Source organism: Chrysemys picta, chromosome 11, assembly GCF_011386835.1.
Source record: "Chrysemys picta bellii isolate R12L10 chromosome 11, ASM1138683v2, whole genome shotgun sequence".
Classification (NCBI taxonomy): Eukaryota; Metazoa; Chordata; order Testudines; family Emydidae; genus Chrysemys; species Chrysemys picta.
In genome coordinates this window covers 77,370,824-77,387,564 of record NC_088801.1, presented here as the reverse complement: position 1 = coordinate 77,387,564, position 16,741 = coordinate 77,370,824, and the positions used below count along the sequence as shown (strand labels likewise).

At 52.4% G+C, this 16,741-nt stretch overlaps 1 protein-coding gene across 5 annotated transcripts in view; it reads right to left on the bottom strand.

The window, feature by feature from the left end:
- FTCD (formimidoyltransferase cyclodeaminase) overlaps positions 1-13,990 on the bottom strand; it is a 50,481-nt gene extending 36,491 nt beyond the window's left edge. For 2 of the 5 annotated variants that reach the window (XM_065562273.1, XM_065562272.1), the window contains exons 1-5: positions 13,794-13,983; positions 10,602-10,785; positions 9,689-9,817; positions 8,774-8,862; positions 833-1,012 (exon numbers count right to left, since the gene is read on the bottom strand). In XM_065562273.1, coding sequence (XP_065418345.1) covers positions 833-1,012; positions 8,774-8,862; positions 9,689-9,817; positions 10,602-10,785; positions 13,794-13,847 — 636 coding nt within the window. In that variant the 5' untranslated portion in view covers positions 13,848-13,983. Of the gene's footprint in view, positions 1-832; positions 1,013-8,773; positions 8,863-9,688; positions 9,818-10,601; positions 10,867-13,793 lie in introns of all 5 variants that reach the window. The other 3 variants (XM_065562275.1, XM_008175348.4, XM_065562274.1) reach the window with 3 other exon arrangements.
- Between the last annotated feature and the right edge of the window lie 2,751 nt (positions 13,991-16,741).

The window sequence follows — 16,741 nt, the reverse complement described above, 5'->3', positions numbered from 1 at the left end:
CCCAGCCTGAAATCTCTCCTGTCTGTGAGCTCAGCTGGGCCCCCACTTTGGCAAGTGCCCCCTGCTGCTCTCAGGCTGTGGGGTCACATGAGAGATTGACAAGGCAATTCTATAAAGTGCAAAGTAGCTCTGGGCGCTGGGGAGAGTCATAAGCAGCTTCCCTTCTTTCCCACATACAGTAGATGGGTCCTCAGACAAGGCTCGGGGATGGCCCTGGGGGATGACTCAACTGACACACTTAGAACATGGGATACTCCACTCCACAGAGTTTGATGAAACAGAACAACAGACACCACCCCAACGGGAACCAAGTACACACCTGCAGGGACATCATGCCTGCCCTTAGCCAGAGAGCACCATCATATACTATAAATGGGTAGATATGTCAAGGAATATAGGAACCACCTTACATTAATCAAAGCCTCATATGCTCTTCACCTCAAAGGTCATTTGTTGCCTGCTCAAACACGCCAATGTTGCTATAATAAAGGTTGCATTTACCCAGCTTACTCTGATCTAAGGACCCTAAATTCCTCCTCCCCTAGAACCATAATTCAGCAGCATGAAAATAGCTGGGAGGGGCAGTAGGCCTGTACAAGCCCAGTTTGTAATTTTTGTACAGATCAATTCAGGTGTAGCCTGTAACACAAACTGGCACCAGTCTCCCTTCCTTTGGGACAGCAAAGTTGGACAAATCCGGAGAATTGTGGAATTAGGAGTGGGTGGGAGAGGGATTTATTCATTTGTTTATTTTTGAGCCAACGCTCTAGTTATCCAGTGCCCTCTCCCAGTGAAGCCTGATTATTCTGAATAAGGAACTTAATGGGCTTACCTGGTCCTTCGCGCGGCCCTGCTCCCGGATGTTGAGAGCAATCCGATGCGCCAGCTCCTTTGTGCACAGGAGGTTGATGTTGTACGCAATGAGGAATGTACGCGCACCAGTGACTGTGGCTCCCCATCTTGGAACAAAGGACGCGGAGCCAAAATCAGGAACCCACTCGGCCTTTGTGAGCTTAGAAGAGAGTGAAAGAAAGGAACGAAATCCATTGAAAAGTAACTCCTCATCGTTTAAGGTCAGCCGGATTTATTTGTCACTCCAGAGAGCTGGCTGCAAGTTAATTCAGAATTCATAGACCGTCCAGCCAGAAATGGCCATTAGGCTCTCCAGTCTGTGTAATGCAGGCTGGAGAACCTCAGCCCATCATTCTGGCAGGACGCTCAGGGACCTGTGGCAGAGCTAGAGCAGATCGTTTCGAGACCATCCAGTCGCTCTTGGGAATCAGCACAGGAGACATGGCGCATTCCTCACTCAGCGCTATTCCATGCCCAGTCTCCAGTATTGTGTGTTAGTGTGTGTGTTCCGCTGGAGCCAAGAGCCCCAATCTTAGCACAAGGCAAAACAACGTCTGGCTCAAACAAATGACTGGGGTGGAGAGGAAGGACAAGGTCACAATGGAACCACCACGCTGAGCACAGTCCGCAGCAGCTTCAGCGCAGCACGCCGGCTGCCTAGCCAAAAGAACGTGTTCTGAGTGCACACAAAGCATCTGGGAAATTCCTGAACCCTCTTCTCCCCATGACCCAGCACAACCAGCTTTATTAACCTTTCCTCAAATTTCTCCCAACGCTCCCTCTTGGCTGACACCAAACGAGACATTTCAGCCCCTATGGGAGACTCTAAGAAACTATTAGGAAATGAAAACAGGAGCTCACAGAGCTGCCAAGTTCTGTACAGCTCCGTGGGCCACGTGTCTTACCAGCAACCAACCATTGATAACTCCCTCTGGGCACCCCGGGCCGTGGGACAGGTCTGGTGGGGAGGTACAAGCCATCCCTCACACCATGGAGAAGGTAGTGATGGGGGACTGGGGAGATGCAGGGGGCGCTTGGCGAATGGGGAGCCATTGATTCACAGATCCATAGAGCTTAAGGCCAGAAAAGACCATCAGATCATCTCGTGTGACCTGGGCAAAGAACTCCCCCGGTTACCCCTATATTGAGCCCAATGACTTGTGCTTGGCTAAAGCCAATCTCTTCAACAGGCATCCAGTCTGGAGTGGAAGACATCAGGAGATGAAGAATCCACCACTTCCCTTGGTGGTTGGCTCCAATGGCTAATCACCCTCATTGTTAACAATCGGTGCCATACTTCTCCTTTGCATTTGTCTAGTTTTAGCTTCCAGCCATTGCTGTTTGCTCTGCCTTGCTCTGCTAGACTAAAAAGCCCTTTAGTACCCAGTATTTTCTCCTGATGAAGATACTGGGTATCAAGTCATGTCCCAGTCTTCTTTTTGATAAGCTAAACAGACTGAGCTCATTAATCTCCCACTGTACAGCATTTTCTTCAGGCCTCGGATCATTTTTGTGGCTCTTCTCTGCACCCTCTCCAATTTTCCAACATCCTGTTTAAAACGGGGACCCCAGAACTGGGCACAGTATTCCAGCATTGTCTCACCAGTGCCATGTACAGAGGTAAATCACGGCCCTACTTCTCCGCACTCCCCTCTCTACACATCCCAGGATCACATTAGCCCTTTCTGTATCACCATCACACCGGAGCTCACGTTGAGTTGCTTTCCACCCTCCTTTCAGCGTCACGGCTCTCCAGGTCACAGCGCCCCACCCTGTCGGTATCCCTTCTTCAGAGATGTATACAACTTTCTATTTGGCTGTATTAAAAAGCATTTTGTTTAAATGGGCCCAGCTTACCAAGTGATCCAGATCACGCGGTATGACTGCCTTGTCCTCACTATTTACCACTCCACCGATCCTTGTGTCATCTGCCAATTTGCTCAGCAGTGATTTTATATCTACTTCCAGCTCAATGATGGAAATGTTGAGCAGCATCAGGCCTAGTGCCGATCCCAATGTAACCCCGCTGGGAACCGCCCCATTTGATGGGGATTCCCCATTGACAACTACCCTGTGCGATCTGTCCGTTAGCCAGTCCTTCATCCACTACCAGGCGCTATTGATGCTGCAGAGTGCTAATTTCAAACAGTGTTGTGTGGTACGAAGTCAACTGCCTTCCAAACGTCAGTGTGTATTACCACAGCTACACTGTTACCTGCATCAACCAAACGTGTGAGCTCCTTAAAGAACGACAATAGGTGTGTTTGACATGACCTATTTCCATAACACTGCCTTGAGTGGCAGTAATTATATACCTGTCCTCAAAAGCTGTATTGATCGAGTCCCATATCAGCTCTCCCACTGAGGACCAGGGGATTTCAGGGAGTCAGAGACTGACTTTGGAGGAAGAAGCCAGGGGGCTTGGTTGGAGACGGGAGAAGGATTGAGGGAGGGCCTGAGACAACTAGGAGACATTTCTGGGATGAGGCCTGTAGAAGCTGTGGGCCAGGAGATCATTCGGATGAGGCCTGTCACAGCTGGCGGGAGGGGGTTGTTGGGATGAGGCCTGTGGAAACCGCGGAGTAGAGGGGTCGTTGCGATGAGGCCTCTGGCAGCTGGGGAGTGGGGAGGTCGTTGGCTTGAGGCCTGTCACGAGTGAGGGGTGGGGGGCCGTTGGGATGAGACTTTTGGCAGCTGGGGGGCCAGGGGTTCATTGGGATGAGGCCTGTGGCAGCGGGGGCCAGGGCCGGGGGGTCATTGGCATGAGGCCTGGGGCAGCTGGGGAACTGTGGGGTCATTGGGATGAGGCCTGTCACAGCTGGGATTCAGGGGGGTCATTGGGATGAGGTCTGTGGGATCTCGGGGCAGGAGGTCGTTGGGATGAGGCCTGGGGCAGCTTGGGGGCAGGAGGGTTGTTGGGATGAGGCCTGTCACAGCTGGGGGGCAGGAGGGTTGTTGGGATGAGGCCTGTCACAGTTGGGGGTAGGTGGTCGTTGGGATGAGGCCTGTGGTAGCTGGGGGGCAGGGTGATTGTGGGGATGAGGCCTAGGGTTGGCAACCCTCCCAGTTTTGCTGGGAGTCTCTCGGAATCGGGCTCTATCTCTCGGAGGCTACTGCAGCCAAACCGGGAGATTTTAGGGTGCTAAAAGTATGGTGGTGCAGCTGGGTTAAGGCAGACTCCCTGTCTGCCCCGGCCCCGTGCTGCTCCTGGAAGCGGCCAGTACGTCACTGTGGCGCCTCAGGGGCAGGGGTCTCCTTGCGCTGCCCACCCCCCGAGCACCGATTCCACAGCTCCCATTGGCTGGGAATTGCCCCCAATGGGATCCGTGGGGGCAGTGCCTGCAGGCAGGGGTAGCGCACGGAGCCCACTTCCCACCCGCCGGGGGCTGTAGGGATGTGCCGGCCGCTTCCAGGAGCGTTGCCAGGCCAGGCCAGGCAGGGAGTCTGCCTTAACCTAGCTGCACTGCCAACCGGGACCCACTCTAGGTAAGAGCCACCCGGTCGGAGCCCGCACCCCTCACCCCCTCCCGCACCCCAACCCCCTCCCCCAGCCCTGAGCCCCCTCCAGCACCCAAACTCCCTTCCAGAGTTTGCACCCCACACCCCTTCCTGCACCCCAACCCCCTGCCCCAGGCTCAGCCTGAAGCCCCCTCCCACACTCCAAACTCTTTGGCCCCAGCCCAGAGCCCGCACCCCCTCCCACACCCGAACCCCCGTCCCAACCCGGTGAAAATGAGTGAGGGTGGGAGAGAGCGAACGATGGTGGGATGGGGGAGGGAGGGAGGGAGAAGCGCGGGGCCTCGGAGAAGGGTCAGGGCAGGGGCGTGGCAGGGCCTCGGGGAAGGGGCAAGGCAAGAGTTTGGCAACCCTAATGAGGCCTGTAGCAGCTGGGGGACAGGGGGGTCATTGGGATGAGGCCTGTAGCAGCTGCAGGGCAGGGAGGTGGTTGGGATGAGGCCTGTGGCAGCCGGGAGGCGGGGGGGTCGTTGGGATGAGGCCTGTCTAGGGTTGCCAACTTTCTAATTGCACAAAACCGAACACGCTTGCCCTGATCTTCCCAGATGCCCCGTCCCTGCCCCGCCCCTTCTCTGAGGCTCCACCCCCTTTCACTCCATTCCCCCTTCCTCTGTCGCTCGCTCTCCCCCACCCTCACTCACTTGCTCATTTTCACCAGCTTGCGGCAGGGGGTTGGGGTGTGGGAGGGGGTGCGGGCTCCAGGATGGGACCAGAAATAAGGGGTTCTGGGTGCAGGAGGGGGATCCGGGCTGGGGCTGAGGGGTTTGGAGTGTGGGAGGGGGTTGGGATGAGGCCTGTCACAGGATCTCCCTTCTTCCCAGCTCTCTGGAAACGAGTCACTGATGCCACCAGCTCCTGCTCATTCGTCCCATCATCCTGGCTCCAGCTTGGCTGGTGCCAGGCAGGAGGGCACTGCAAAAAGAGGAGAAATGTCCCCACAGGGAGGCAGAGCCTGAGCTGAGGCATCCTGGCAGCCCTCTGGCTGTGCGAGGTGCTGTGCGGATGTGGGGGCATAGGGCTCAGACCCTGGCCCTGGGCGATGAATGGGCACCTGAGCGATAGCATCACAGCACAGAGACAATCCCTCACTCACACCCTGGAAAACACTGTCCTGGGGCAGGGCCAAGCCTGGCTCCTGGAGGAGTTTGGCCAACGACTTCACTGGGCACAGGGTTAGACTCCTCCCCTGGGTTTACTAGACCCATCTCAGAAGGGGGCGCAGCCTTGAGGGGCGAGATTTGTAAAGCCAGTTCTACCACAAATTGTTAGACATACATTGTTCACTGAAAAATTCCAATTTGGGTTGACCAAAATATTTAGCGAATTTGTATAGAAAAAAACAAACAAATTCATAAGAACCTAGTAAGAAGAATGGCTATACTGTGTGAGACCACTGGTCCATCTAGCCCAGTGCCTCTCAACCTTTCCAGACTACAGTACCCTTTCAGGAGCCTCATTTGTTTTGCCTCCCCCAAGTTTCACCTCACTTAAAAACGGAATCAGACATAAAAATACAAAAGTGACCCAGCACGCTATTACTGACGTTCTCATTTTTACCACATCATTATGAAATAAATCGACGGGATTATAAACATTGTATTTACATTTCAGTGTATCGTACATAGAGCAGTATAAACAAATCATTGTCTGTTTGAAATTTGAGTTTGTACTAACTTCATTAGTGCTTTATCTGTAGCCTGTTGTAAACTAGGCAAATATCTAGATGAGTTGATGTACCACGTGGAAGACCTTTGAATAAAACTCAAAATTAAACAAAATTTCCCCTCCAGTTTTTCAATTTGGTCAGCGAACCAAAAACGTGGTTATTTGCACAGCGGTAATGAAGGCACTGCCGGCAGAACATCTCTTGGTCACTGTGGCATGCGTCACCAGGTGTTACTCCATGTAACTCCACTGGAATGAAGACAGTTATGCCTGGGTGAAACTGGGGTGTCAGAGGGAAGAATCAGGCTCAGAGCTTGTACCACCACTTGGAGAAGTGGCTTATTCATCTCCACTTGTTAATAGCAGATGAAACTGAGCACAGACAAAAAGTTTTGTTTCAGGTTGAACAAAATGTTTGGTTTGGCCCAAAATGATCTCTGTGTGTGTGTGTGTGTGCGCGCGCGTGCGTGTCTGTGTGTATATATTCAATTCATTGATAATTTTTTTTAAAAATTGGTTTGGGACCGACCCAATTTTCCCCCGATTTTTCGGAATGGCTGGCAAACTGAAAAATCCCTTATTCACACAGCTGTAATCCGAATCCGGCAAACCCACAGGGCACGATTACATGCCTGTTGCACTGAGGTTATACTGTACATATCACAGCCATGGCCACTCACAGGGTGGGAACTGGGCTTTCACTGCTTCAAGAACTGTATCAAGTGTCCCAACAAAGCACAGCCAGCCCCTAATGAGAATCGTTACACTGTCCCCTAATGCCAATTCCAGGTACTGCAATTAGGCAAGACTAGCTCTGGAAAAGGTAACTAATCATCAGCTTTCAGCATGGGATTTCACCCTTTCTTAGGGGTCTAAAGTGCTAGAAATATCACAAGAAATAGCTGATCTTCCACTTGCTCCAGGGCTGGTCCAGCACTTTTAAGAACCTCTTTTATGCTCAAAAAGACCAGGCACTTCAGCCCTATCAAGTTCACTGACTTTCTACATTTATTTCAATTTTTAAAATCACCAATCACCTGCCTTTGCAAGGCGCTAGGGCTCAACTTGTTACATGTATTTAGGCACCAAAGACACCTAGGCTCATTTGAAAATCCCATTAGGCGCTTCTGCATCTTTAGGCACCTAAATCCTTGTAAAAATCTGGCCCTAGAAGCCCCGACACACCTTAACAATACAACACGATCTCAGCAGCATTAACAGGATCAGCTTAGCAGCAGCTCCGCTGGGCACCTCCAGAAACTCCTCTCCACCCCTGCATGGCCTAGGAAGGACAACCTCAGCCCTCCAAACACCCTTTTGCCGCACGCCTAGAAAGTCACCATATGGACACTACTGTCAGTATTGCCAGCCCCAAACTTTTAAAAGTCATGAGTCGGGACCCCCAAAATGGTGAGAGGCCTTAAAAATCATGAGACTTAAAAATAAAAAGACTGAATAAGAAATGTCAGGTCCTTTCTATTTGCCCTCTGGCTTCTCAGACCTCGGCTGCACTCAGGTCACATGTTTGTTTTTCTCTGTAACCAAGAGAGCTAGAAACTTCTTTTGTTTAAAGAACAGGAGTACTTGTGGCACCTTAGAGACTAACAAATTTATTAGAGCATAAGCTTTCGTGGACTACAGCCCACTTCTTCGGATGCATATAGAGTGAAACATATATTGAGGAGATATATATACACACACATACAGAGAGCATGAACAGGTGGGAGTTGTCTTACCAACTCGGAGAGGCCAATTAAATAAGAGAAAAAAACTTTTGAAGTGATAATCAAGCTAGCCCAGTACAGACAGTTTGATAAGAAGTGTGAGAATACTTACAAGGGGAGATAGATTTAATGTTTACAATGGCTCAGCCATTCCCAGTCCTTATTCAATCCTGAGCTGATTGTATCTAGTTTGAAAGCCAAGAGTCTCAACTCATCAGATGCTTCCAGGAGCTGGGGCTTTAACAGACACACCAAATACCAGGAGACTCATTGCAAAATCACAAGTGTTGGCGACACTGTATTGTGGACGAAGGCAGACAGCCAATTCCAGAGTCTCGGAGCCCTGGTAGACATCACCCAGCCAGCCCCCGCCTCTCCTCTGCTCCGGCGAGGCAATGGGAAGCTGCCTACTTCCTCACACACAACGGCACATGCATATTTCCCACATGCATATTTCCCACAGCTTTCCAAAGCAGAAGCAAGAAGAGAAGAGTATCGAGGAGGTGATTACCATCACTAACTGAGTGCTGACGCTGTACAGGATGCAAACTAAGACCCAGGCCTTCCCTTTCCCCAAGGAATTTGAAAGTTTTTAAGGTAAAAGTCTCCTCCACACACAGTCACAATACCCATATTTGGCTTGTGCATTTTCAGAGCCAAATGGAAAACACCATTCAGGTGGTGATGTCAAACTCTCTAGTCAACCTCCCATCCAGGCCCAAGGACGGCCATTCCTCCCAGCCTTAACCAAGTGTTTTGTCTGGAATGAGAAGTGTATTGAAGGCAGCTGTCTGGTCCCTAACACTGTGATACTATCGAAACCCCCTCCTTAGGCAAAGACAGGTCCAGTGCACAAGCCCACCTGACGCCCAGCTGGCAGACTGTAAATGTAACAGTGAAAATGCCCAGAGCATCCACGGAGGCTCCCTCACTCTAATGTGAGCAGCACTCCTTTGGTTCCATGTGCAGCGTGCCGCTCCCTCCCCGCCGTTCCTAGACACCACGAGGACTCTAACCTTTTCAGGGAGGGCTTCGTATTCCCCAGCTCGGATTGCTGGCAGAGATTTCCTGCTCTCCTTCCGCGCTGCTTCTCCGTACAGGTACACTGCAAGAGAAAACTCATACGTGACAAACCACTGGCCTGGAGCCATCCAACACATGCATGTTAGTGTGGGTGCGGAAACTGGGAAAAGCCCTGGATATCTCCCAAGGTGTTCCAATACAGGCCAGCTCTTACATAATGCTCCAAGGCAATGAACACCACATTCGGCCCCCAGTGAGATCACACATATGGAAAGCGATAAAAGTTCTCGGGTTCTAAATCAATAACTATGTTTGTGTAGGCCTGGAAATCACAAATATACACTGAAACCAGCTTCTCCTTCATTTGCTTAGCCAAGTCACGAGTTAGCGATTCGGCACTTTCCTGCCACCAAGAACAGAGGTAACGTACGAAGGGTTCTCAGCAGGGCCTATACATTTTTACTAGTACTCCCAAGAGTGCCTACTAATTAGGGCTTAAAATTTGAAAAGCGGCAAGTGATTTTGGGTGCCTCCAGTCCTGAGACTCTTCGAGGGAGCTGAGCTTCTGAAAGGGCTGAGCAGCCCGCCTCTACATCAGACTCTCTCAATTGTCTCTCAAGTTGGGCTCCCCAAATCACTTGTGATATTTTTGGAAACCTTGGCCCTTCTTGCTCATGTGTGACAGATTTCAAAGCTCATACACTTCTCTTGCTGGGATAATTTAATGACAGACATTTTAGCCTAAGTTAACGCTTTTAAAAGGGGCTTATTTGTTTTTATCATGGCAGGACAGTCCCAGTGCAGAATCGGAGCGGAACAATGTATTGTGTCAATGTGAGCACAGGGGGAGGGGTCAGAAAAGAGGTGTATACAGACAGAATTCTCTCCCCTCCCCATCACCAACTCACCAGGCACGCCCAGCTCCACTGACAATTGCTGCCCAAACAGACTGGCACAGCGAATGCATTCTTCCATGGTGACATCCCTCACTGGGACGAAAGGACAGACATCCAGGGCACCCATCCGGGGATGTTCTCCTAGGAAAGCAAAGTGTTATGTTTATAAGAAGCACACGAAATCTTTTGAAGAGGATAAGCAACATTCCAGAGATGTGCATAGAGGCCTGGAGGGGCGTGGGGAGGTGTGGGGGGAAGGGGAGAGGATGAGCCAGTTTAGAGATGGCCGGACTTTATTTATTCATTCCTTATGATCTCAGGACTAGACTAACTCCCCTCCTGCGTCAGGGCCATTGACGTCACAGGACTAACCAATTACACTGTATTTGCTCAACTGTCCGCCTTGTTTATTCCAGCCAAAAAGAAAATGACCACAAGTTCAGGGTCGTCAGAGGGAGATGTGGAATCTCTGCTCCTATCACAGCCTGCGCCTGCCTGGGTAGATTGGTTGGCCTCCCACAGGACATGGGGAGGCTCCGTTTGAAAAGTGACTGCCCTTTGTGTTTGTGCAATGTAGCTCCAGCGGCCGGGAGCGCACGGCTCCCCTAACAGCTGCCGCTCAGCTTCCATTGTACATCACAGGGAGGAAAAACCCTTAACGTCATGAGAACGGAGAGGGAGAGCCGTCCAATAGCAATCTGAGTAGTGCTCCCAGGGAGACCTCGTGACTCGAGCACAGCCCGCCCTCATGGCTGCTCCGGTTTGGGTCTCAAGTTGCTGCTCTGTGTTGGCTCTGGCAAATCACCTCAGCCAGATCCATGCTGGACCTGACAGCGGAGACCTTCGGCAGTAGGCTGTGCCACAGCTCACTCCCCTGGGCCCCGCCACGCAGCACCTACTCCTGCCCCACCACCACTCTGATCACCTCTGTGCTTGCCCATGTCAATGAGCTGAAAAGCCACTCTGGCTGCACGCAGAGCCCCCTCGACGACGGCGTCTGGACTCCCCACAAAGGTGTAGACCGTCCGATTGGTGGACGGGCCGGCGTCTACATCCAGCAGGATGCACCCCGGTGTCTGAGAGATGGCCTCGCCGATGGCATCGATCACCTGCAAGAGAGCAAGCCGAAGAAGGGGGCTCCGCCAGGCCCATTAACGCTTCCTCTCAGTAGGCAGCCCAGCATGGAGTCTCTAAAGAAAGGAGCCGAGACATGGCTGGGTTTGTTAATGCTTCAAATGCACACCCAAAAGTGAGCCGAGAGCCAAACTTTGGCTCGCAGAGGAATCATTCACGTTCAAAGCACTAACATCACCCTCCAGCTCCAAATCACAGCCTGCACCGGGGACTGAAAAGTAGCTGCTCAGCATAATCAGAGCAATGTAGGACCCGAAGGGACCTTGAGAGGTCATCTAGTCCAGTCCCCTGCGCTGAGGCAGGACTGTGCTGAGACTTTCCGTGCTCGAGGCCCTAAGAACTGTCTGTGCTGTGTTCCAGACATACAATAAACCCCTCTGATTTAGGCAGGCTAGAGATTGCGGTGGCATTGCTCCCTCTGGGAGCAGGCCCTGAGGGTCCAGAGCGAGTGAACTCCCTGAGGTGGCCCATGGTGAGAGACAGGCGTCCTGAAGGCTCAGAGGTGCGGTCCTGGGAGGCAACGGGACCAAAGGGCCTAACCCCAGAGAGTGCAACCTTCACGAAAGGATGTCACAGTGAAGGGGGTTACTCCCGGGGACTGTACGGAGCCGAGAGAGCACCGGGCCTGAGAGTCGGTGACACATACATTTTTATGTCAGTGTATGAGATAATTCAGTTTTCAATACCCTTGTTGTTCAAAGATAATGGCTCTGCAGTCACATCCACCAACTCCTTTAGCAGCCTCGGATGCAGCGCATCCGGCCCCATGGACTTGTGCTCGTCCAGTTTTTCTAAATAGTTCTGAACTACTTCTTTCTCCAAAGAGGACTGGTCACCTCCTCCCCATACTGTGCTGCCCAGTGCAGTAGTCTGGGAGCTGACCTTGTTTGTGAAGACAGAGGCAAAAAAAGCATTGAATACTTTAGCTTTTTCCACATCCTCTGTCACTAGGTTGCCTCCCTCATTCAGTAAGGGGCCTACACTTTCCTTGACTTTCTTCTTGTTGCTAACATACCTGAAGAAACACTTCTTATTACTCTTAACATCTCTTGCTAGCTGCAACTCCAAGTGTGATTTGGCCTTCCTGATTTCACTCCTGCATGCCTGAGCAATATTTTTTTGTCTTCTGCTGACAGTTTTATTTCTGGTTTTGAACTTTATGGTGGGGGCACCTAGTGCAATGGCCTGATGCCCCTTTTATACACCTCCAAATACACATCAGACTTACACACAAAAGCTATGCGAAAAATGCTAATGCTGCGAAGTCAAACACTCAAAAGTTCGGAAATGCCAGAAACAAGGTTGCCTGTGGACCATTAACAGAGCCCCCTGGTGCACACGCAGGATTGCACTGCCTTCAATGACAGATCACATGCTATTTTTTCCACCAGACTCCTGCCTCTTTCGGTGCCCAGGGGAGCACTGTGGGGGAGAGACACCCAGTGGGTTTCACAGATTTTTGCTGGCAGCAGAGGAAGGGTGAGATTCAGAGATCCCAGGCTCGGGGGGGTGGGGGGGGAAGGGGGACATGTTTTCTAGAGGTCACAGACCCTTCTTCCCCATACCCTGAAACCTGTCCTTGTCCCAGTCCTGCCTCTTCCCCACACCTGGCTCCTCATCCCAGTCCAAGTCTCCTCCCCTTGCCAGTTCCAGTCTCCACTCCTCCGCTCTCCCTCTTCCAACCCTTTGTGCAAGCTGTCTAGCTCTCCAGTCACTTCCACACACTCTGGCTCCCCATCCCAGGCTGTCTCCTTGGCTTCCCCATCCCGCCTCAGTGCCCTGCCCAGCTCCGTGTCCCAGTCTCCTCCTCAAACGGCTGCCCAGCCCTGGGTGGAGCATGCTCAGTGCAGACAGACTCGGCAGGGCATTAGAACTCAGGCTGCATGTGCGCAAACTGATTTTTCAGCAGCTTGTGAGGTGGCCAAATCGGGGTGGATTTTTAGAGGTATTGCAGAGGCACCTTCCGGACACAACGGCCGGGAACGTCATGTTTCCAGTGCCTTCTCCAAGCATGGGGACTCTGGAGCGTCTCATAAGAAAGGGGGTCAGAATATTTTAACATGGGCAAACCGATGTATTTTTCCCTGACCATTTTCTCAGAAACGACTGAACTGTTCGGGGTGAAATGTAAAGTCAAACTGAAGATCAGGCTGAGGACAACATGGAAAATTTCAGCTCAAATGGTTAAAGTTTGGCCAACTTATAAGTAACTGAATCGGGGTCTTATAATGGGAAGTGCCGGTGCTCCCTGGCCCATCTGTAAGTAACGCTGGGAGCTTCGGGGAGGAGGCGCAGCGCTGCGCCGGGACCAGAGGGCAGCAGGAGGGAGCGGGGATTCCAGCTGCTGTTCTTTGGGAAGAGTGGGGCAGTGAGCTTGGCCTTGGGCCTTTCCAGCACTGGCTGGGCGAAGGAAACCTCTAACAGCAGCAATGCAGCAAGGGCAGGACATGGCAAGCACCCAAGCCTGCCCCCACTGGAGAACCGGAGCGAGGCTGCTCAGTGCCAAAGCCCCTGGAGCTGGATGGTCTCATGGCACTGGGGAAACTAGCCTGCTCCAGCCAGGAGCGCTCCGGGGGAGGGGGTATGGGATGGCATCCTCGCTCAGCCCCAGCTCGGACGATGTGGGACCCAAGCCACAGCTGCGAGTCTCCCCAGAGGTGATCTGGAGCAAATGGCTGTGTCATGCACACCGCAGGGCCTGCTCCCCGCCCCTGGAGCTCAGGGAGTCTCACCCCGGATTCCCATAGGAGCATTTGAGAGGCGCCGGGGGAGGTGAGGTCATTGGGCCGTGCACCCTGGGGGCCACGCTGATACGTGCCGGAGGAGCTGTCATCTGAGGACAAGCATTAACTCCAGCCCAAACGCCATCGCTTCAGCCCAGAGGCAATCAACACAAAGCAGCACCCAGGGCAGGTGAAAAGCAAACAAGCCAAGGCCCTTGCACACAGTTTATCTCCACAAAGCGAGTCACACGGCCCCTTACCTCTTTGTTATTGCCCTCGGAAAAGTTGGGGACACACTCCACCAGTTTGGACATGGTGCTGGTTTCGTTCCTGCCAGGGGAGTGCCTTGGCCTGGCCGCACTGGGTTGTTCAGTGTATGTAATGCTGGGTGTTTGCTCTGACCTGTGCGGCTGCAGAAATGGAACTAGAAGAGCAGAGCCTTATACGCCTAGCCAGTGACCTTTCCCAATCTCCAGGGTTTCTCATTAACTACCCGAAACTGCAGCCAATAGCAGGAGACTTTCTTAATTAAACAAATAAGAGGAAACTTTTGGCAGGGAAGCCCATCTGGCCTATAGTTACTGGCCTGAGTCTACTGTCCGTTACGCTGGTGTCACTCAGGAGTGACTCCCCTGCACTCACGGATCATTTGTACCTGGAACGTTAATGGGCAAGTCTTGCTCTGTTATAACCTGGGCTTCAGTCTCTGTTGTCAGGCTGTTGTCTGATTCAGTTTCATTAAGAGCAGCCAATACTTATTTACCCACGTAACAGTAGTTCTAAAAGACAAATAAAATACAAACATATGTTTCTGTTACAACAGAAAAAGACACAAATTCTACCCCAGTTCATAGGCTCTCTTCTCCCCCCCCTTTTTTTGTTTGTTTTTTGCTGATAAATCAACCATAGAAGACACTTTCTTCAGTAGCCCACAGTTTATTCTATGCTCATAATCCTAGACAGAGACAAGCAAATCCTAGACATAGACACACAAGGATTTAGTTATACATAGGAACAAAAAGAATCCTGACAACAGTATTGGTCCTTATTACATGGCAAAGGTAAAATTTTTATTTATGTATTTATTTATTTTGCATTATGGATGATTAAAGAAGACCGAAGTGTTTAGTAAATATTTCTGTTCTGTATTTGGGGGGAAAACAGATGATGTAATCTCATCCTATGATGACAACATTCTTTCCTTTCCACGAGCATTTCAGGGAAATGTCACACGGCGACTACCAAAGTTAGACATTGGTAGGTCCAGAGAATGTGCATCCAAGAGTTCGAAAAGAGCTGACTGAGGAACTCACTGCTGTTGATTTTCAATAAGTTTTGGAACACTGAGGAAGTTCTAGAAGACTGGAAGAAAACCAATGTTGTGCCAATATGTAAAAAGGGTAAAAGAGTTGCCTTTATAATTGCTGATAACTGAACCCCCGGGGCCCCACTCCCGGCCCACACTTCCCCCAAGACCCTCCCCTTGCTCTGCGTCTTCTCCCCAAGGCCCTGCCCCACCTCTTCCCTCAAGTCCCTGGCCCCTTCTCCATCTCTTCCCCCAAAAAGGTCCCACCCCCATCACTCGCTCCTCTACCCCCTCCCCCCATCACTCATTGGATCGTCTCAAGGAGCCTGCCTACCTAGTAGTCAGAGTCTGCAATCATGAGACAGGACTCACGAGTCAGTTGGGTCAGACTATCACTGGTCAGAGGCAGGGGTCTGGAGATCAGAACCACCAGTCAGAGGCCAGGCATCAAGCCGGGTCAGGATGCCAGGAAAATGAGCTGGGGGTGGGGGGCAGCAGAGAGGACAAGGCACACAGTCCAGAACAGGGCAGAGCCCAATTGTCAGGCAACTTCCTGTTCCTGCTGCTCTGGGACTCGGCCAGTCGGACCTCAGGGGGCTGGAGCCTCCCAGGTATCCTGGGCCCAGCCTTGTTGGGGTTACGAGGACTCTGCCCCCCAGGAGAGTGGAAGGGGAGCCCTTGAGGTCAGGCGGGCCTCTGGGTAAATGGAGTGGGAGCGAGAACTCAGATCCTTTCGCTAGCCCATTTCACCAGGGCAGTGTATAAGCCAGGAAAGTTCCCCACAATAGCAGGACCGTTCCCCCGCTTACATAATTGGTGTCACAAACAGGATCCTATCCATAGGGTCCACCCCATTGGTTTACTGTTTGAGTTCTGGTAGCACTGTCCAGGCCTGGTCGAGAAACCTACCATGGCTGGAATTGAAGAACTACATGCCCAGTTTGCTGAACTTCAGCGCAGATTATCAGACCAAGCTGAGGCATTACAACAAGTTAGAACACGCAGCTCAGTCCCGCTCCGGCCGGGGCGCTGGGTCGGGGGCCGCACCACGCAGCTCAGCCCCGCTCCGGCCGGGGCGCTGGGTCGGGGGCCGCACCACGCAGCTCAGTCCCGCTCCGGCCGGGGCGCTGGGTCGGGGGCCGCACCACGCAGCTCAGCCCCGCTCCGGCCAGGGCGCTGGGTCGGTGGCCACTCCATGTGGCTCCCAGAAGCCACGGCATGGCGCCACTCCGGCTCCCATGTGCTCCAATGGCCCCCTCCGGCGCTCCGTAGGAGCCGGAGAAGGGACATGCCACTGCTTCCGGAAGCCACTTGAGGTAAACGCTGCTCGGATCCTGCAACCGTGAGCCTCTCCCCACGCCCCAACCTCCTGCCCCAGCCCTGATCCCCTTCCCACTCTCGAAACCTCTCGATCCCAGACCGGAGCACCCTCCTGCACCCCAAACCTCTCGTCCCCAGCCTCACCTCAGAGCCTGCACCCCCAGCCGGAACCTGCATCCCTTCCCGCACCCCTGCCCCAGCCCTGATCCACCTCCTGCCCTCTGAATCCCTTGGTCCCAGCCCAGAGCACCCTCTACACCCCAAACTCCTCATCCTCTGCCCCACCCCAGAGCCTGCACCCCCAACCAGAGCCCTCACCCCCTCCCGCATTCCAACCCCAATTCTGTGAGCATTCATGGCCCGCCATACAATTTCTATTCCCCGATGTGGCCCTCAGGCCAAAAAGTTTGCCCACTCTTGGACTAGATGGTCACAATGGTCCCTTCTGGCCATGGAATTGACAAATGAATCTATGAGTCTCAGCACCCTCGCTCCAGGCCCCAGCAACTCAGCGCTGGTGTTTCTCCCCAGAAGCTGAGGGCTCTTCCTGAGAAAACAGAGTTAATGCTGACTCCTCTAGAG